This window comes from Benincasa hispida, chromosome 9 (assembly GCF_009727055.1).
Source record: "Benincasa hispida cultivar B227 chromosome 9, ASM972705v1, whole genome shotgun sequence".
NCBI lineage: Eukaryota > Viridiplantae > Streptophyta > Magnoliopsida > Cucurbitales > Cucurbitaceae > Benincasa > Benincasa hispida.
The window spans coordinates 77416353-77436403 of NC_052357.1; the positions used below are offsets into that span (position 1 = coordinate 77416353).

Sequence of the window (20051 nt, forward strand, 5' to 3'; positions counted from 1 at the left end):
GAATCTTCTATCTCACATATTGTAATAAAAAAGAATGATCGTTATAAATTAAAGTTCGGAGACATAAATCGTGACGTTGATGAAAGTTTAAAAACCGAAAGTATTATTATATCTATTTATTAATTAAATTTGTAACGTAAAAGGTTGGTTTTATAAGTGTGGGGTTGAAGATGTTGGAAAAACAGGTTGGCTTGGCATATAGTTATGTATAAATTATGAAATGTGTTTAAATGGAAGCGTGGATTTGAAGCACAGTGATTTTTGTCTCTTTAATGTCTTCAACTTTCCCAACACTTAGCCTTATATTCTGCTCTCTACTTTTATTATTTATTTATTTATTTATTTTTCTCCTCTCCATTCTTTTCCTTTCTAATTCCTCTCCACCTAATTTTGTTTGTTTATATTCTACAAAATTAAAAGAAGAATCCCCCTTTTCCCACACCATACACTTTCAAATTCTTCTTCCCTTTCATATATATTTTTTTTTCATCCCAAATAATTTATTTTTTTCTTTCTTCTTTGCCTAAAAGATTCCACCACCTTCCACTTGCTATATTCTATTTGTAATAGCTAGCATACATTCATAGATCATACATATACACATATGTTAGATAATAAAGAATATTTGCTGCCATGCATGCAAATGAATGGATTTACACATACCTATATTGATAGAATTAATGATGATTAATTTGTTTTATGTTGGTTTAAAAGACAAGAACTTGATGGTTTATTCAGTCGAATTATACATAAATAATCTCATTTTCACGTACTTACTCATTCCAAAATGAAGAAAATATAATTTGTTGCTGTTTAAAAAGGCTAATTTAAGGTTTATCAGTTGAATTACACATAGAAATCTCATTTTTACAAACACCCACATTCCAAAATGAAGATAATTCGTTGGTGTTGTTTAAAAAGTAAGGAACTTTGAGGTTTATCAGTTGAATTATACATAAAAATCTCATTTTTACATACACCCACATGACAGAATGAAGATAATTCATTAGTTTTCTCTAAAAAGACAGGAAATTGATGGTTTATTAGATGAATTATACACAAAAATCTCATTTTTACATACACCCACATGACAGAATGAAGATAATTCATTGATATCTCTGAAAAGACAGGAAATTTGTCATGGTATTATCAATTGAATCCCTGTCTAGTCTGTCAGCTAAGGTAATAAGCCAGAAGGGGCTCTCTTTTTCAGGCTGCTCAAATAATAAACCAATATGTGTATGTTCATGGAGAAATGGTAGAAAACAGGCTTTTGTTTTGTCTTTCACATAATTATTTGTTGACAAATTAATAATAAGACAAACCCACCAGCCAAGTCTTTTTTTCCTCCTTTTCTTTTTTTTTTTTTTTTTGTCAAATTTGAGTGGTGGGAAGAGCTTTAGAAAAGATAATATACACTTTTTTTTTTTGGGGGGGGGGGGGGGGTGTGTTGTTTGGCAGAGGAGTAAGTGGAAGAGAAAGGGAGTTGGCTCCATTATTATTATTATAGTCTAATTGTTAAAGCCTTAAAACATTAAAAAATGAATGGCTACCTCTAGACAGTGTCTTTTAATGAAGAATATGTTGAAATAACTTTGCTGGTGACTTAAGTAATCTTATCTTTTAATTAAAAATCAGTGTAATTGTGACAATGAGGATGGGATGAGGGTAGTAGTGGTCAATAATTGAAACCCACACAAATTTAAATGTATAGATTTACAAGACTAAGATATATTATGATGCATTAATAATTTACATTTTCTGTCACTTTATGATTTTGTTTTAAGTAGTTGCATGCGCACCTTATTTTATTTAGATTGAATACTTCTCAAAAGTAATATCTTAGGTCCTTAGAATTTCAAATCATTAGTTTTTAAGTTTTGACAATAAAAAATATCGATGAAAATGTTAAATATTTAGACCTTTGTTGGGTAACTATTTGGTCTTTTACTTTTTGTTTTTAAAAATTAAGCCTATAGACATTATTCTCACCTCCAAATTTCTTCATTTGTTATCTACTTTTACTTATGGTTTAAAAAACAAGCCAAATTTTAAAACTTAAAAAAAAGTTTTTGAAAACTTGTTTTTGTATTTAGAATTTGACTAAGAATTCAACATTGTACTTAAGATGCAAATTATTGTAAAAAATAAGAAGAAATAGACTTAATTTTTAAAAATAAAAAATAAAAAACAAAATGATTACCAAACGAAACCTTAAAATTTCATATTAACAAAAGCTAGGAGCAAGGGAGATGAGAGAGTAAAACTTTTGTTTTATTTTATTATTTTATGCATCAGCATTAAAATAATAAAAAGATTACTATATAGTAAAGAAAAAATGTTATTAGATACCTTTTATACCTATTTCTCAAAATTGATGTACTAAAAGTGCACATGTTAGAAATTTTGAATTTTGATCAAACAAAGAGACTAGACCAAAGAAAGAAAGAAAAAAACTATAATTTTCAAGCTATCAAAATTTCGAGAGAATGGTTATAATCGCTTGGAGCCTTGAAATCTTACTCTTTTATATATAAATTAATTATAAGATAATTAATTAAATGATAAAACTATCAAAAATATTTTTAAATATAACAAAATGTCACAATATATAATAGCAATTTTACTATATTTGTAAATAAGTTGTTTGATTGTCCTTTTATCATAAATTTTGGTTTTGCAATGCAAGTGTCCAATGACAAATGTCATTTGTTGTAGTCCTGTAATGACTATGGTTAGTTTTTCTTTTAAAAAATAATTAATTAAAAAAAAAACAAAAAAGTGTGTATCATACACACATATACATATGCATATACACACACATATATATATATATATTTGTGTATATATATATTATTTATTAGGAGGAGAACAAACAAAAAACAAAGAATCCTCTTGTAGTTAACCTTCCTGTGGCCATAAGTTGAATATGAAGAGGAAACCTCTATTCATTTCAACCCCAGAAGTTGAAGAGTGCATAAAAATTACCGACACGGTAAAAATGGCTTCAAACACAACTCTAAAAAGGACACAAATGGGAGTCCGTATTATTAATTATAATCAACACTTTCCTTTTCCTTTCCTTTCATATTGTTACAATTCTTACATTAGGTGAAAAATCAGAAGAGAAACTAATGGTGAACTGCTTGTATTTCTCTAATCATCTAACACAATCACCCCCGACTTACGTTCGATGCTATGTTCTTCTGCTGCATAAGTGTCCTCGCTCCATTCAACGTCCATTTCATCAACACTACTTCTCTCCGGTAGAGTTGCAGATTTTGGCTGATCGGGGTTTGGATCTTCAGAGGCTGGAACGTGAGCAGCAGATGGTTCGGGCTTGTTGCTTTCTTTTTGAGGTTTGGATTCTGTCAAGGGATCTACCTCCATGTTTGTGGCAATACGAGTCTTTTCACCGTCTGTGAGTGATGATTTAAGGCCAACATCGGTGCTTGGTGATTCAACGACTGCAGGTCGTGGAGCAGAATCTGACGACCATTGTTCTTTAGTGGGTTTTGGCTGTGGAGAAAGAATTCGGTCCACATCTTCCATTATCTTCTCCAGAGGGAGAAGGTTATTTTTCAAGCCTGAAGCTGCATGGTGGCTCCCAGTAGGCGCATGCACCAGCTCTCTACAATTTTCATTCACAACCTTGCACATCTGCCAAGGAAATGGATGCCAAATGAAAAACTCGAAACTGGTATTCATGAAGAAACGCTCATCGAGCAACACCATTAATCATTTAACGAGCAAAAGAGGTTACCTCATTGTAAAGCCGGCTTAATTCCAATCTATCAGGATTGTCATCACAAGCAGTAGAAGTTTCCCCTGAAGCTGCACAGGCAAAATACAGTTCACCATCTGTCTGTTGCCAAAGAATCTTGGAATTTTTTTTTACCAAGTGAGTTAAAAAGATGATCTGTGTACAAACGTCTAATTCACTAAGACCCAGTAACCATTTTGTTTTTAGTTTTTGAAAATTAAGACTATAAACATAAACTTTACCTCTAAATTTCTTGCTTTGTTATCTACTTTCTACCTAAATCAAACCAAGTTTTGAAAACTAAAAAAATAGTTTTTAACAACTTGTTTTTGGAATTTGAAATTTGGCTTAGAATTCAAATATTTTACTTAAGATAGATGAAACTCATCATAGGAAATTGAGATGATATAGGTTTAATCTTAAAAAAAGGGGAAACAAAAACAAAATAATCACCAAATAGGACCTAATTAATCATTAACAAATGATTCTGTCAACCATTGTCATTTCCACTCTAAAGTTTCCATAAATATACAGATAGGTCGGTCTTGAGCAAGCACTGAACCACAACGAAGTTTATGAATGCTATTGTTTTTTTTCATAAGAAAATGATATGAAATTTTTCATAAAGAGACTAATGGTTTGAGATAGAATGCTATTATTAATTAAGCAATGAATTACTTGAGAAAAGAGGCTTACAAATTGGATCTACTTGAGGCAACTGATCCACCTTTTGAGTATCAGTCTCCACAGCGTTAGCACCTGGCGAATTTGAAACCTTGGATTCATTCTCAATATCTTCACTTGTAATATCATTTGCTTTCGTGTCACCCTGGGAGTAGGAAGGGAAAAGAAAAGAAATGAGTCCACAGGGAACTGAAGCTTGCTTCACTAGATAGCAACGCAAAAGTACCAAATTTTGTAGAATGTATATACTATATTAACCGCTTTGATTTATATCTGCATATGTAATGCTCATAACAATATAAATAAAACATGACAAAATCAAAGACATAAAGAAGAAGAAGCTAGTAATCTTGTTATGCAATGAAAAAATTAATTTGATATAACGATGTTCAAAACCCAACAATAAAATTTTTTAAAAAAAAAAAAATCAAATCGAGAGTGACAATCTAGCATGTCGCAAACCAAGCTACAAAAACTCAATAAGAACCCCTTCTGTTTGAAATTTCTGAGTAAGACCATGACTAGTATCTTTGTCATTTTAATGACTCAATTTAGCAACCTGGGTCCACGACTAAAACTAGAATCTTCTCGTCCCCTTCCTAGTTCCTTTAATAATATGTTGAAGTAAAGCAAAATATGGAAGCAGGCATAGGATTATGGCGGCATTCATTTGTGTTCTTGTTTTCTAACGTTAACATTGAGACATAATCTTAATAAGCCACAGCAACTACACTACCTTGAAGTTCAGAACTTACAAAGTATTCTTTCTGGTACTCTGCATTCAGCCCTTTTTCCAAGAGAAGCACCCTTTTCTTGACGAACTCAACCTGTCGTCGCTGCATATCTCTAAAATGATAATAAATAGATGAATCTTGATACAACTGGGATTGGTTAGCAGTATCAGTTCCTCCTCCCTGCACATCAGATGAAGCATCGTTTCCACCACCATTTTCCTTTTCCCTAGACTCGATTCCAGCTGCTTCAGTGTTTGGTATGTTTCCACCATTCTGAACTAGAGAACCAGTTTGTCCAGGAACAGGTAAGTTTATGACAGGCAGATTCAATTCCAGACAAATCACCTCTTGAATCTTGAGGTCCTTGTCATCAATAATCGCTTGCCATCTACCGTAGCCATGCCTTAAGATTTGAAAATTTGAAGATTAGTGTTGGAAGATCAAAGCTTTAAAAAGAAAAAAGAATCTGCAACCAAGTCTCATGAATAGATATCTGCCCATCAAATAGATCACCTAATAATATTAGTCACTACTTGATATGCAAGAGAGCAAGAGGACCTATCAACATCTTCATCTATGACTAACATGCTCGGATGTCAAACTTATATTATCCCTATGCTAGACGAGGATTTAGCATTTCTAGAATTGAATCTATCAGACATTCGTGAAAATCCGTGTATGCATGCATAGATAACCCTCATTCACAGCAATATCAAGTCACCAATGAAAAGGAGAAAAACCATAATACAGTGAGAAGCAAGCTTGGGAAAAACCATACTTCAGAACAGCAAGCAGCAACAATCTATCGTGTTCTTCCTTCCAATGTTTTCCACCTTTTAGTCCTGGGTAACGGGATAAAATGTCATCTGTGAAAAGTGGAGCACTCGGATTTTCTGGGACAAATTTCGCCTATAATTCCACCAAAAAAACAAGAAATGATCTCATAAGTAACGTGCATTTGGGAAAAAAAAAATGAAATGTGAAAAGATTAATACAAAATCAAAATAAAGGAGCACTTAGTGTAACAAAAATAATCATCTAACATGAGGCCCTCCTTTAGTTGAGCTGTGGGAAGGGGTTATCTCTACACCTAGCCCCTAGCCTTTAGGTTGTTCTTTAGTCTTCAAATGAATATATTTCCTCATTTCTTACCTTTCTCTAAATAATAATAATAATAATATAAAATTAAAAAAAAAAAAAATACTAACACATGTCTCGAGTTCTGAAATAAAAACTTCAACAAAATTGAAACCCCAAGTAATCATACGAGAACCTTCCCCAATTTGTGTTGACTGCAGAGTCCCCCTAGCAAAACCATGGAACTTAGCTGATTTTTCCATTTCCCACCAATTTTTTCCATTTCAAATTAAAACTATATTAATCTTTTCCAGCCAAATAATCATCCAGAGTGTTGATTTTATAAGTTTAATCTATCGTAATTTGCTTTTCTCATGAAAGGATGACTGCATAGCACTTACGCCACAGATCCCTCCACAGAAAAATGAAAGCCCCAAAATAGTCCATAAGTTGTAAACTAGAATTCCAAATCTTCAAGCTAAAAGGCAAGGAATTACAACAATATCACAGGAAAATAAACATAATTACAGCTTACTTTATCCCTTATCAAGAGTAAAACTGCAATTCTGATTAGCACATCTTGTATTCTGAGTCCTTCTTTGGGAACGCCATCTAAACGGAACATCAAGAATATTAAGATATTAGTATCTCACAAAGAGGGAGAAACAGCAGTATGCTTGTTAAAGCTTCATTTTCAGTCAGCATTACTGTTGAGAGTCCACATATCACTCCTCTTTTTTTCTTTTGACTAATAACTGGGATGTTTTCATATTAAAACTACCGTATATCTCGAGCACTATTCAAGTTCTGATTACCCCTCTTTTTTGTGCAAAGCTTCTCAGGTAGGTGTCTTGATGGAGGGGGTGGTTTTCTGCTGAATTCATTGTTTAACCTTTCTGTAAATTTTCTACTATCTTGATGAAAGTTTTGTTTTCTTACACACAACATAGACACGACATTAAGGATATAATACCTGAAAAGTTGGGGGAATCGGTGATATCTTCAGCAATGTGAGATAAGAAAAGAGTCCCATATCTGAACAAAAAGCAGTGATTGTAAATCAACACATCATACATCCAGAAAAAGGATACTTTTTCATGAAGTAAAGACGAAAATGATCTAAAAGAAATTTCAGCACCCCTGAAAAAGATAACAAAGGTCCAACTTAAGTTTGGTAACTTCAATTTTTGCTCCCAATATGAACGATCAGTAGATATTAATAAAATTAATGCAGGGAACACCCAAAAAATCATACATATATATTATTCGTTTCATATTGAAAAAAATAAAATAAAGAAAAAGATACTTGCACAACCTCTTATTCCATTGTTTTTCTTTTCCATTGGTTCTCTCATATAGTAAAACCCTAAGTCTCATGCATAAGGACAACCTATTCTTTTAATAGCATTTGTGCTATTTTAGCAATTTGAACTTAATACTACCCAATGATAGGTAAAAGTTAGGCCTACACCAGAGAGAGAGAGAGAGAGAGAGTATTGTGGTGTAAGTCCTATTTATCCACATTTCAACCTTTTTTAAGGAAAGAGTAAAAGATAAAAACAAAAACCTCGACATGATAATAACTCAATACCTACAGTTCCTTTCATAAAGTAGAATTCACATCACTTACTCCTTTATTTCTTCATAAGTCTTCTGCTTCATCCGAGATGTAAACTCCTTCCAGTCAAAATCCCCAACCCCAAACCTGTATCAAGTAAATCAACTGTTAACAGCATAGAAAAGGAAAACACGGAAAAAGTGAACATTGGTACAGCCTCTCTTACAGACGTGAGAATGTAGGCAAGGACAGAAGCACTCACAGGTTAAAGATAAAAAAGCGAAGCAGAGACAGCAAAAATAAAAATAAAACACAAATGTTAGCAAGAACCTCATTAAATTTTGCACAAATGCAGCCCTTTGATTTTGGTTGAAACCAAGAACTCTAAATGATCTTCCTTCCCCTTCCATTAAGGGAAGTGGCTCGGTGCTATCCACTGGAAATCAAACCATGATGAGTCAAAAACAATAAGAAAAGAGATTATTACGCAATCAGAGTAAAAGGGTGCATATAGAAAAATATACCACGGGATTTCTTCCGATGTGGCTTTCTCGCAGAAGGAACATCAGGAGAATTTGCTTCACCTTCAGTCAAATCAGCTTCATAGTTATCATCCTCCTCACCCTCGGAGCTTACATCTTCAAGTCCAGCTAGGTCATCTTCTTCAACAGATACCATCTGCTTTCAAAGTTTACATCGCCCAAACTTCAATCAGTAATGACTCAAAACACTATTTGAAAGAAACTGGTCAGCATTTTTATTTCAATGAAGCTCTTTTTTTCTTTTTAGTAATATTAACATTTCATGATAAATGTGGAAAGTGAGCGCGAATTACTAACTAAAAAGATAAACTATAATGATTAAAAGGGTGCTTTATTTTGTGGGACAACCAACTCCATAAAACTACTAAATGAGGAAAAAAAAAGTCACAGAAAAGCTCTCTATTTCTTTCACCCATAAGCCTTCTATAATTCTTTTGATTACTTTTATAACCCTGTACAGTTCCTCGCCTCCAATTGGAGCAGCCAACACAAACTCTTTTGTAATTACACCACTTTATAAACCGAACTAGATTGAAAGTTTTCCTATGAAAACAACCACTTTCATTGAGAAAGAATGAAAGAATACACGGGCAAATAAAAAAAAACAAACCCCCAGCCAAAAAGAAGAAAGCACCCTATAAAGAAAGGGACTCCAACTATGCACCATAGTGTACCTAAGAGTAGAGGAGGGGAAACCTAAAGCGATCGAAAGGTTTTCTTGTAATCCCTTTTGGTTAGGGAAGGGAAAACTTCGTCCCTTTGCCCGTTAGGTTGTCATGGTTAGTTTTCTTGGAATGAAGTGGTAGTAACCAAGCAAAAAAGAGAAAGTCAAACATCTTTCAACTGACAGATAACCACAAGGAAACTTGAGAAAAAATAGTTGTTTTACAACTTTAATAACGTGGCACTATTTGAAGGAATTGCATCAATTATGACTGCATGTACAACAATGATGCCATACAATCACTATTGCAACTGACCTGCTTACGGCTCCTCTTTCCTTTACCCAACGTATTAAACTCTTCTATCTTATGCACTTCATATTTATCCTTCAACAACTCTTCCCAATAGCTAGCTCTTTCCACGTTGCTTGCAACAGGCTTACTTTCCACGGGTGCCCTTTTCACTGCCTCTTCTGCTGCAGCCTCCACCTCATCAATATATTCAAAATTTGCCACCTGCAGCACATAGATTATGTCTGCATCACTCACAAAATGATAACGAACATATGTTGCCCAAGAAAACACAAAAGTGAAGCAGATTTTGTAAGCATTTGGTATGTGAAAGAAAATCGCATGGAAATTTCAAGTTTGTCCTCAGATTGTTGCAATTGTTTTGGCAAGCTAAAACAAGTGTTTTAGTGAAGCACGCAGTATATAACCACTTGCGCAAGATAATTAGTTAAATACTTCCTCGAAAAGCACTTCAACTGTTCTTTTATCTACTTTTAGAATTTTCCGAAAGTTTTTTTTTATTCTAAAAAAATTTTAAAGACGCGCACACTTTTTACTGCTCTTTAAAATTTTAACCAAATATTGCCAATTTAAAGAGGGCACTTTTAATCCTCATTAAGCATGCCAAACAAACATTAAATAAGAAATCCAAAAGGAAGAGAAAGGGGAACATAAATTCAATGCTAAGTTATGGCATGCTTGCTCCATAAATTGCAAATAAATACTGTAATCTGAGGGGCAGTATAACACAATGACAATAAATCAGTCTGACAACAATACAGCATGATAACACCCAAAAAAAGGATCAAAAAAATAATTTAAACTCTGGTAAAATGGCATGTCCAGTAGAGGTATAGACCAGAAAATACCAAGCAACAATAAAGGATAAACAAATAAACTAACACTTCATAAATTCAGAAAATTAATCCTCCCAAGCCTCTTTTCATCTTATAATAGAGAACATTGTTTACTTCTTTTTTCAGTAATTGCCAACCCCCATCCAATATTCCAAGAGAGTGTAAATTGAACACCAGTGGCTAGGAAGAAAACCATAAGGAGGGAAGAGAAGAGAGAAAGGGAAGAGTAATTAAGTAATTGATATACCATTGATGATTGGATAGGGTAAAAACCATAGGGAGAGCTTGATATAGAATTAAAAATAACGGAGAATAAACATGCAGCTCAACTGCCAAATATATATGACTGCACAAGAAAATAATTAGTGTAAATAAAACCTTAAAGGCCTTCAAAAATTCATCGTCCTCTTCCTCATCAACAGTTGCATCATCATCTCTAACTTGATCACGGTCCAGCAATCTGTGTGAAATGGTAAGTATAAGATCTAATGTCATTTATATAAATAGCTGTTCAAATTAGAGAAGTTAAAAGTTACCTGTCTATTGCAGCATCATCATAATGAATTTGACGAGATTTTCCTGCCTCGTCATTCTCGTCGGCAAATAATTCCTTCGAGCCATACCTTATAATATCATCTAGTTCTTCCTGAATTAAGAAGACATAGGCAAAATGTTCAGTCAAATGGAGATCGCATAGAACTTCAAAATTCCCTATGCAACTTTCTTAACATCTTGAGCTTTGGTCACAACAAAAACAGAAAAATGCTTTCCAAACGAGCTGTAAACCTAGTAACAAAACTGAATAATGTATTCATGTACGTACAACCAGTCAATGGAAGATCAATGTCATATTTTCTTTTGGTATTCTTTTTCTTCAAGTGTTGGATCAAGCTTCTTGGGTGCTCTGGTGTGAACTGAAGTTTCCCAAAATGACAGAAAATAAGTTTTCTCACAGCTTCTTTGTGGCCAAAGTTAAAGAGATGGGCCCTTTAGGGAATACCTCCTATGTTAGGAGTAGAGAATCTTAGATTAAAGTGAGGGTTACATTTTGAGAATGTTGAGAAGTTAGAGCCAAAATTTAGCTTCTATATGGCATATACTATCAAAAGAATTTTTGTAGCTACAGCAAATTGTTAAATCTTTTGACCTAGAACCCTTTTCTGTAATCTCCTATTCTTGTGAATATTTTCTCCTACAATTGCAATGGAAATCCTTTTTTACCTACTGTACATTCATCTTTGATATCGGTAATGAAGATGCAAGTTCACCTTTTAATAGCAAAGCACCAAGTATCAATTCAACATGGGTTGTAATGACTTAAAAATATAACTACACATATTAGATCATTTCTATACCTGATTAATGTTTTGAGCCTTCAGCCTTCCGACAACCAAATGCTCTAAGACCATCTTCTTCTTTGTCATTTGCATCATCCTTTCTTCAATGGTCCCTCGTGTTACTAGCCTATAAATCATTACCTGCAACATCCAACGAAGCACCCAAGTAAAAACAGAAAGCAGCTGCTGTAATTTACAACATTCCAAAAGAGAATATTCAAGACCTTGTTAGTTTGCCCAAGTCGATGAGCCCTAGCCATAGCCTGTAGATCAGCATGGGGATTCCAATCACTACACATGGACATTAGTAGAATGATATCGATTAATAAAATTGAAGGAATGGAAGATTCTAAGCTGGCTGAATGACAACTAATTAAAAACCTAGAAAAAGTCTTTCACCATTCAGTAATAATCATACGCATTCTCATATGTAAATCATCCATATAATTAGCAGAGTCATCATCTATCAAGAATCACCAGTCTAGAAATATTGGAACAGAGACATTTTTCACTAATGTTCGAAGCTACTGATACCACAATACTGATTGGTGTTTTGGGGTGCAGCCAAGTGACTTCGTAAGCATTCAAGTCTGGTGAGTGGTGAAGACAACAATTATTCTATTAAAATGCTACAGTAATATCATAGCAAGCACATTTGCCAGAGAAAATAAAAATGAACTGCAAAATATAAAATGAGAATATTATCACACCTGTCATATATGATAACTGTGTCAGCAGTTGCAAGATTTATTCCCAGACCCCCAGCTCTAGTAGAAAGCAGAAAACAAAATCTGGAGGAATTCTTGGCATTGAACCGATCTATTCGAATTTGTCTTTCGGCTCCACCAACCTTGCCATCGATCCTTTCGTACTGCCATTTCTGACTCGGAAAATAATCATAAGAATCAGACTTCAACTCAAAAGTGTAGCAGTTTCTGCCTTTTTCTTCAATAAGATCAGCTACTGCTTGTTTATAAGACAGCTTTTATGGTCTTGAATAAAGATGTACCGTACCTTGTAACTGCAATAATCTTCCAGCAAGTCCAACATGTGTTGAAACTGTGTATATATGAGAACTCTATGACCTTGTTCTTTGAGTCTCACCATCATCTTATCCAACAAATGCAGCTTCCCGGAAGTTTCCAAAAGCTGTCTGTCAAGTTACATATAACCAATAGGAATAAAAATTTGATACATAACTAGCACTTGCTCTAACTCTCAGCTTGTTGATTGTTAGCATACCACAATGTTCTGTATATAGTATATATAACTCAGCCATATAAAATTCTTCTGGAAACAAAATATGAAGCATTAAGATAGAGACAACCATAGCGAAACTATAACTTTCTATTTCCCAATCTGACTATTTAACATGGAAGGCTGAAGATCAAGGTAGAAAAATACTTATACGCTTCTTCAGCATCTTCTATATCTGGCTCAACTCCTTCTAACATGTAAGCATGACAACAGAGCTTCCGCAATTCCATAACAACGTTGATAAGAGAAATCTGATAGAAAGTTCTAAACTTCAACAACCTTATAAGTTTCAAACAGGAAAGGAAAGAATAGTAGAGACAGCGAACTTGTAATGTTACCTGTGCACCACCACGGCGAGTTAATAATTGATAGTTACGAGTTAAAATGGCTTTGTAATATTCTTTCTGCTTACTACTTAGTTCGACACGCAAAATAAGTTCTTTTTTAGGGGGCAGGTCCTTCATGACGTCTTTCTTGACCCCTGCAAGAAATTAAAGATTGGCAAAAACACTTCTAACTCAAAATGATTTTTTTCTTTTATGAGTCAAGTGCTTTCATTGAGAAAAAATAAAGAATACAAGAGCATATAAAAAAACCAAGCCCACAAAATCCCTTAGAGAAGGGATTCCAACTAAGTAAAATGTTTCTAAGGGATTCTAACTCAAAATGATTTAAAACTAAAGGAGACAAAAATATTCTCTTTGTACTGTGAAACTAATAACGCAAAAAAACTAAACTGCAATAAAAATTGTCAACTTGGACGCTCCTCAACTATTCTTCCAAGACAAACAGTCTCACCCTATTACATTTTAATGCCAATATGAACATTTTCATTGAATTACGCCAATTAATTGTCTTTTACAATTACCGTCCTCGAATATTTCAAAATTAAAACCTCAAGTGAAGGAGGGCTATATTTCAAAACGAAACCTATAGTAAAGAAGGACATAAACTAAAGCAAATGAAGAATTACTTGTAAGTATTTAGAAACGACTACAAGAGAGCAATAAACTAAAGCAACTATATAGAATCGCTGATAATAATGTGATTACAGTATAGCTGTAAATAGAGTTCCCTGGATTAAAGGAAAGAAACAGAGTATAAAAACAACAGGAGTATAAAACGAATATTGGCACTCCAAACAATCAAGTCAATCTGTCACTAGACAAACTTTAAGAGCCTTACTTCTCAGGAGATGAGGAGCTAACATTCTGTGAAGCCTCAAGATTTGCTCCTCTTGATTGATATCTCTGAACTCCTCTTGGAACTCTTCTAGACTTCCAAACTGAAATAATATACACATCCAAAGTGATCAAATCCTAATAAATTCATTGATCATGTTTGAATGATTTATAACCAACACATGCATTATATCTGATTTGATTGGAGTGTCCTACTAACCTTCCCCGCGTCAAGGAAGTGCATGAGCATGAAAAGTTCATCAAGATTATTCTGAAATAAAACAAGTAACGGTGAGAAAAATGCAGGCATACCCTCTTTATAAATTTGGCTATATGCATTTACATATGCAAACACTTTGAGAGATGTGACATTTAAAAGAGAAATCACACCATTTAAAAGATATTTTTAAAAAATAAATGTTTACAAAATAGTAGGAAACGTAACAAGCAAACTAAACCAAAATACTTCAAATTAGACCACAACAATAAAAGGACCCTCTTTTCAACATGTTGAAAGGCAAGAGGTTCTCTATGAAGAAGTCAAAGCTTCCACGTTTGAAGTAATTCATTCAACATGTTGAAATGCTCCAAATACCAATGACACCATCATATTTGGATACGTACATAAGTGCATACATACATATATATGTATACACACACACACATGTATACACATACACACAAGCGTGCGCGCACACATATATAATAAAATAAAAATATAAGTATCAATAGAATAGTTAACTACATCTTCCATTTTCTTTTCAAGCGGCAAACTAAGAACAGAACTTAAACCTATACAAAATTAAAAAGGAAAAAATTTGTTATCCACAACACTGAAAAGCCCTGATATTCAATAGCAATGAGAAGTCCAAACCAAATAAATTACATAACTTAAAGCCAAAACCATAGTTGACCTGTGATCTTAATGTATTAATATAACCTAGAACAAACCTGAAGAGGAGTTCCAGTCAGGAGTACACGAAGGTTACTTGAAAACTGTTTCAATGAAGAAAATAATTTTGAATCCTTATTCTTAAGCCGGTGGCCTTCATCAACAATCTATAGAGAAGTCAGCAATAAGAAAAAAAATCCTAGGTCAATTATGATACCTCAAACTTTAACATAGTTTGCAACAAACAAACATCATAGATCAAGAATTAATTATAAAGATAAACTAATGGCAGAGTCTCACCAAGGATTCCCATTTTATAGGCTTCAGTACTCCCACATCAAAGTTAATCATCTCATATGATGTTAGCAGAACATCAAACTTGATTCTATCTTGCTTACTTTCAGTAACAATTTGGCCAGATTTCTTTTTCTTCACCTTCTTATGATTCCTTGGAAAGTAAAATTCATATTCCCTTATAACCGCACGAGCTTGGGCAGTGCCCACATACATAACCTGCAGCAAACATATTAACATAATGCAGCCCAACAAACATTATGATGAATTAATAACCAACAGATACGTACAACATTCATATGAGGAGCCCATGTAGCAAATTCACGTTCCCAATTTCGAAGCGTTGAAAGTGGAGCAACCACCAAGTGGGGAGATAGATTCTCTTCATAAAGGGATGCTAAAAAGGCAATACTCTGTATGGTTTTTCCTGTAGCCAATTAGAAAAAGGTTTTCTCAAGTTAAAGGTCAAATGGAACCTCTTTCTACACTCCTTTATACTGAGAGGACCAATAACTCACCAAGCCCCATCTCATCAGCAAGTATAACATGAGTTTGCTTGGACCAAGAAAAACGTAAGAAATTCAATCCTTCAAGCTGATATGGATGCAATGTTCCTTCATTTGGACCAAAAAGTCAGCTTATCACGTCTGAGGAAAATATAGTATACAACACTAAAGTATAGAAAAAAATTTATACCTCCAGAAAGAAACTGAGGACTACAATCATATTGTTGGAATTCTTTTTGTTTTTTCTTTACCTCACCAATATCACCATGGCTGCTTTTGTTCTTATTAGAAGACTGTTTACGAGATCTAGACTGAATTTTATGGAACTTATCAATTTCAGGCTGAAAGGCAGAGATGTCTGATTCAAATTCCCAATAACATTCATCATAAGAAAGTTCTTTATATTTCACAAAATATTCTTTTTCTTCATCATTTCCCCTACATTCAAAAGAAGCATTCACATCAATCAGTTTCCGCTCCATCATTCTAATTCAAATTGATTGTAATATTAAACAGGAATGCAATGCGTCACGTCAAAAAGATCTACAGCCATATAAGAGAAATACTGGTTTAACCTATTGTGTATATTCAAACTTTTTACGGCATGAAGAATTGTATCAAAGCAGTCACAACAACAACCAAGAAGAAGAATCCTTCTGCGTTGAAACAAATGGACATAAAAATTGAAAAGTAGTGGTATATCAAATTTTGTCATCCCACAGCGCCTGGGCATTAGAAAATATTGCAAAAAAATTATTTAACCTATGCAAAAAAACTCCAAGAAAAGAACAAACCTGCAAGCAAGAATCCGGTCCACTGTTGTCCATTCAGGTCGAATAGCAACGTAATCTTCCTCGGCATTGTTGTTCGAAGACATTTGCTTATGAAAATTGTTTACTTTAGTCCTCAAGCGAGGATGCGTTTTAAAAGCTTTTATAAATTCTTTCTCAGGCACCCTGACAATTAAAAATAAAAGGAACAGAATAAAAGATATGACACAAATTAGGGAAGCTGTAAGTAATACTACTACGTAGATGAATACATATACAAACACACACACACAAACACAAAGGGGAAAAAAGGGTAAACAACTCCAGAAGTAAGAAAATATCAAAATAAATTACCATGTGCAATGTAGATAAGATAACCCCTTCCACTTTACAAGATATTGTTTCACAAAAATTTGCTTTGAACCAAGCTTTGATGCATCGCTGTCCCCGGCAAGAGTAGGCCGCATTTCGCAATCCAATATTTTATCAATATCACTTAGAGGGCTAACCTGTGAGATGAAATAGATGGGGAAAAAATTGGCTAACAAAAGAAGATACAAAGTCTACACAAAAAAAAAAATCAGGTTCCAAGAAAGGAATCGTACACATTCAGGGCACCTCCAATTGTTAGGGAGAGGAGCTTTCAAGGGTGGAAATAGACATTTAGGATGGTAATCATATGTACAGGTTTCACAGGAGAGAAGATTCTCACTTTCTCCACAAGCTTGACATGCATCTTCTTTCTGCCAGAGGATGTGAAAGGACAGCAAAAATTAAATACACTTACAAAAAGTAGACTAGGAAGTCCTATTAGGAAATATGTACATGATAATAACAGAATAACACCAACACGTACACTTACAAGAGCTGTAAATATTACACGAAAGCATGAGAACCGATCCAAAACAGAATTCTATTAAATTATGATTCCACTTGATACTGCCAATTGATGATCGAAACTTTCCAGAATAACCCTAAGATAAAATTTTAAATATACATACATCCTTCTCATTCAAACAAAAACCATTTTTCTAATTACGCAGGTATTCTGATAAAGTCCTTGGTAATTAGGGATAGCTTGAGAGATTATAAGAATGGGCTTTAACATATTTGATTTTTTTTTTCTTTTGTAAAGTTATTGAAAGGTCTGCATCCCTTCAATGTAAATTTGTACCACCTACACAGAGAATGTAACTTGGTACTGCCTAAGCATACTAGTGAACAAAAAAGAATAAGTGTGTCCCATTTACCACCAACAAATGTTTTCTAAGAAGTCACATTTTCATTGGGCTCATATGTACATGAAATGAAAATAAGAGGAGCCTTTAAAATTTAGTTCGACAACATATATATATATATAGCAAGTAAAACTATTTATTTAACCATCAAATTGAAATATGACAGAAAAAGACCACTGAGCCTTGAATTGAAACATAAGAAAAGTAAACAAACCTTGTCATCCCTCTCCAATCTTTCAAATATCTCTTGCGCTGAGCCAGGTTTTTTATGCTTATAATCAAACTCTTCGTCTGACTCATCGAGATTATACACTGGCCTTCGTTCTGATCTAACACGAAGCCTCTCAACCAGGCTACTCATTTTCTGCACCAAATCATAATGTCAGTAAACACAACAACACTTTGTGGAAATTAAAAAAAATAATGGAACAAATTCCTCTGGATGGGTATTAACAACTGCAATAACAAGATAACTACATGAACAGTATGCATAGTTGAAAATGGTAAAAAGGTTCTCAATTCTAGGGTTTGCTTGGTACGAACCAAACGTATGAATCATGTGAAACGCCTAACAAAGAAGGAACTATAGAATAAAATCCTACGTCAGAGTTGCACAGATGCAAATACATTACCATAAAAAGATCCAAACAGACATGAATGCATGGAAGAACTCTACAGAACACACGATGACAGTATTAGATTTCCAACACGCAACACGATGAACAATTTCTCAAACATATATATGTATACATACGTACCGTTCAACAATAAAACCCATAAATGAAAACAAAATTATAACAAAACAAAGATTTCAGCATGAGCTGAAAAGGAATGCAGCCGAGCATGTTCAATCTCAAAAAAAAAGGAAGAGAACGAACGCATGACCACCAAATGCCATTGCCATAACGACGATGAATTCGCATTTCTCAACAAAAGAAAATCAAGCATTTCATCACCACCAATAAAACCTAACACACGTTTCTCAAAACAATAACACAACCCAGAAGCAAATTCATCAATTTTACACAACCCCATCAACAACATTTACAAAAGAGATACAAAAAATCCATCCCCAGTTCATAAAACCAACTACAGAGAACTAGACAGACTTAACTTGAGGTATTAATGTAGCGGGAGAGAAAAAACAGAGAAATTACCGAAGACCACCGGATCTTGGAGAAGATATATTATCGGAAATCTGCCGGAACCCACAACTGAAGTCTGGAGAGAAAGTAAAACCAAAAGAGTAAAACACGGTGTGAAGAGAGAGAAAGAAGAGGGCCCTTAATCTCCCAAAGAGACAGTGGAGTCTCCTGTAGGAAGATTAACAGAAAAAAGCGGTAAATAGGAAGTGAAGAAGGAGAATTTTACTCAGATCATCGTCTCGCCTTGATTTTCAACAGAGAAGACGATCTTTAATTCTTACATTACTCATCTGTAGACAGTAATGGTTGCTTTTTGATACAGAGAATTTTGAGGAAGGGGCCAAAAGCGAAGCCCTTACCAAAGCAAGTGCTACTATTGACCTTCTCAAATGGGCTTTTAACTATTTTGGGCTTTTTTTCTTTAAAATAAATAATTCTTGGAGTCTAATATGTTCTTGTTCTTGGAGGGTTGAAATTGATAAAATTTTGGCTGTTTTGGATAATCTTCCTGATTTTCTAGTATAGATATATGGAAGTAATCTATATATAGTAGTTAATGATAAATGATTGATCATGTTAGATCTGTTCGTTCTTGGATTAAGAGATATTTTGGATTGACTTAATTATTTGACTTGTAGATCTGTCCAAATTCCTTGTTTTATTTCAGTTTAGTGCATTAATAGTTAGCATTAAATAAACGGTTTGGTTCGTTATTGAGTTGAGAGATGTTTTTTGTTGATTTAATTATTTGTGTTGTAAATTTATTGGATTTGAGCGTTACTTACGATTTAGTGAATTAGTAGCCAACTCTTACTTTATTATTTAATACTCTTAATTGGAATAGTTCGAATGGTTAATATTATTAATCATAATTGAATTACAGTAATTTGCCCACGTGGTTCTAATATGTTTTAATTAGAATAGTTAGGTCTATTTTTTTTACCAACTCATGTTTCAATGACCTTTGTGTGTGTGTGTTTTCCTATTTAATGTATACATCATTGAATTGTTTTTTTTCATAACTGATTGACCGCACCAAATAAAGAATTGGAAAATGTTAAAATTGTCATTCTAAACATAGTTTAGTAGATAATGCATCAATTATTCCAAGCGTTGATGGTCCAATCCCCACACCCTACAATTGTTGGGGGAAATCTAGTCATATATAAAACTCAAATGAATTTCATAAATGCACCATCCCATTAAATATATATGGATGCGTTCGTTTGCAAGACGTGAGTGTACCATTATTTAGAAGTATGA

General features: G+C 33.8%; 1 protein-coding gene across 2 annotated transcripts; it reads right to left on the reverse strand.

Annotated features, from left to right (window-relative positions):
* Positions 1-3156: 3156 nt before the first annotated feature.
* On the reverse strand, positions 3157-19157 carry LOC120085687 (CHD3-type chromatin-remodeling factor PICKLE). Of its 2 annotated transcripts, XM_039041826.1 has the most exons (32): positions 19015-19156; positions 18801-18864; positions 17858-18007; positions 17011-17148; positions 16760-16914; positions 16430-16591; positions 15826-16073; positions 15648-15743; positions 15420-15556; positions 15136-15348; positions 14895-15002; positions 14164-14214; positions 13948-14047; positions 13101-13243; positions 12910-13013; positions 12520-12658; positions 12216-12385; positions 11730-11796; positions 11524-11646; positions 10705-10814; positions 10547-10628; positions 9339-9536; positions 8341-8494; positions 8147-8252; positions 7889-7963; positions 7232-7293; positions 6794-6870; positions 5960-6090; positions 5203-5584; positions 4460-4592; positions 3764-3834; positions 3157-3660 (listed from the first exon to the last, which is right to left on the reverse strand). In XM_039041826.1, the coding sequence occupies exons 3-32, from the start codon at positions 18002-18004 to the stop codon at positions 3157-3159; spliced, it is 4386 nt and encodes a 1461-aa protein (XP_038897754.1). In that variant the 5' UTR covers positions 18005-18007; positions 18801-18864; positions 19015-19156. The 2 variants fall into 2 exon arrangements, with proteins under 2 accessions (XP_038897754.1, XP_038897755.1); XM_039041827.1 differs by lacking the exons at positions 3157-3660; positions 3764-3834 and having other exon boundaries at positions 5184-5584; positions 19015-19157.
* Between the last annotated feature and the right edge of the window lie 894 nt (positions 19158-20051).

Bases quoted from the DNA above. Each gene is read 5' to 3' on its own strand.
- LOC120085687 (XM_039041826.1), bottom strand. From the start codon at position 18,004: ATGAGTAGCCTGGTTGAGAGGCTTCGTGTTAGATCAGAACGAAGGCCA. The intron at 15,003-15,135 runs GTGAGACTCTGC...ACTTCTCTATAG, and splicing joins CTATAAAATGGGAATCCTTG to ATTGTTGATGAAGGCCACCG. The intron at 14,215-14,894 runs GTTTGTTCTAGG...GTTTTATTTCAG, and splicing joins TGACTGGAACTCCTCTTCAG to AATAATCTTGATGAACTTTT.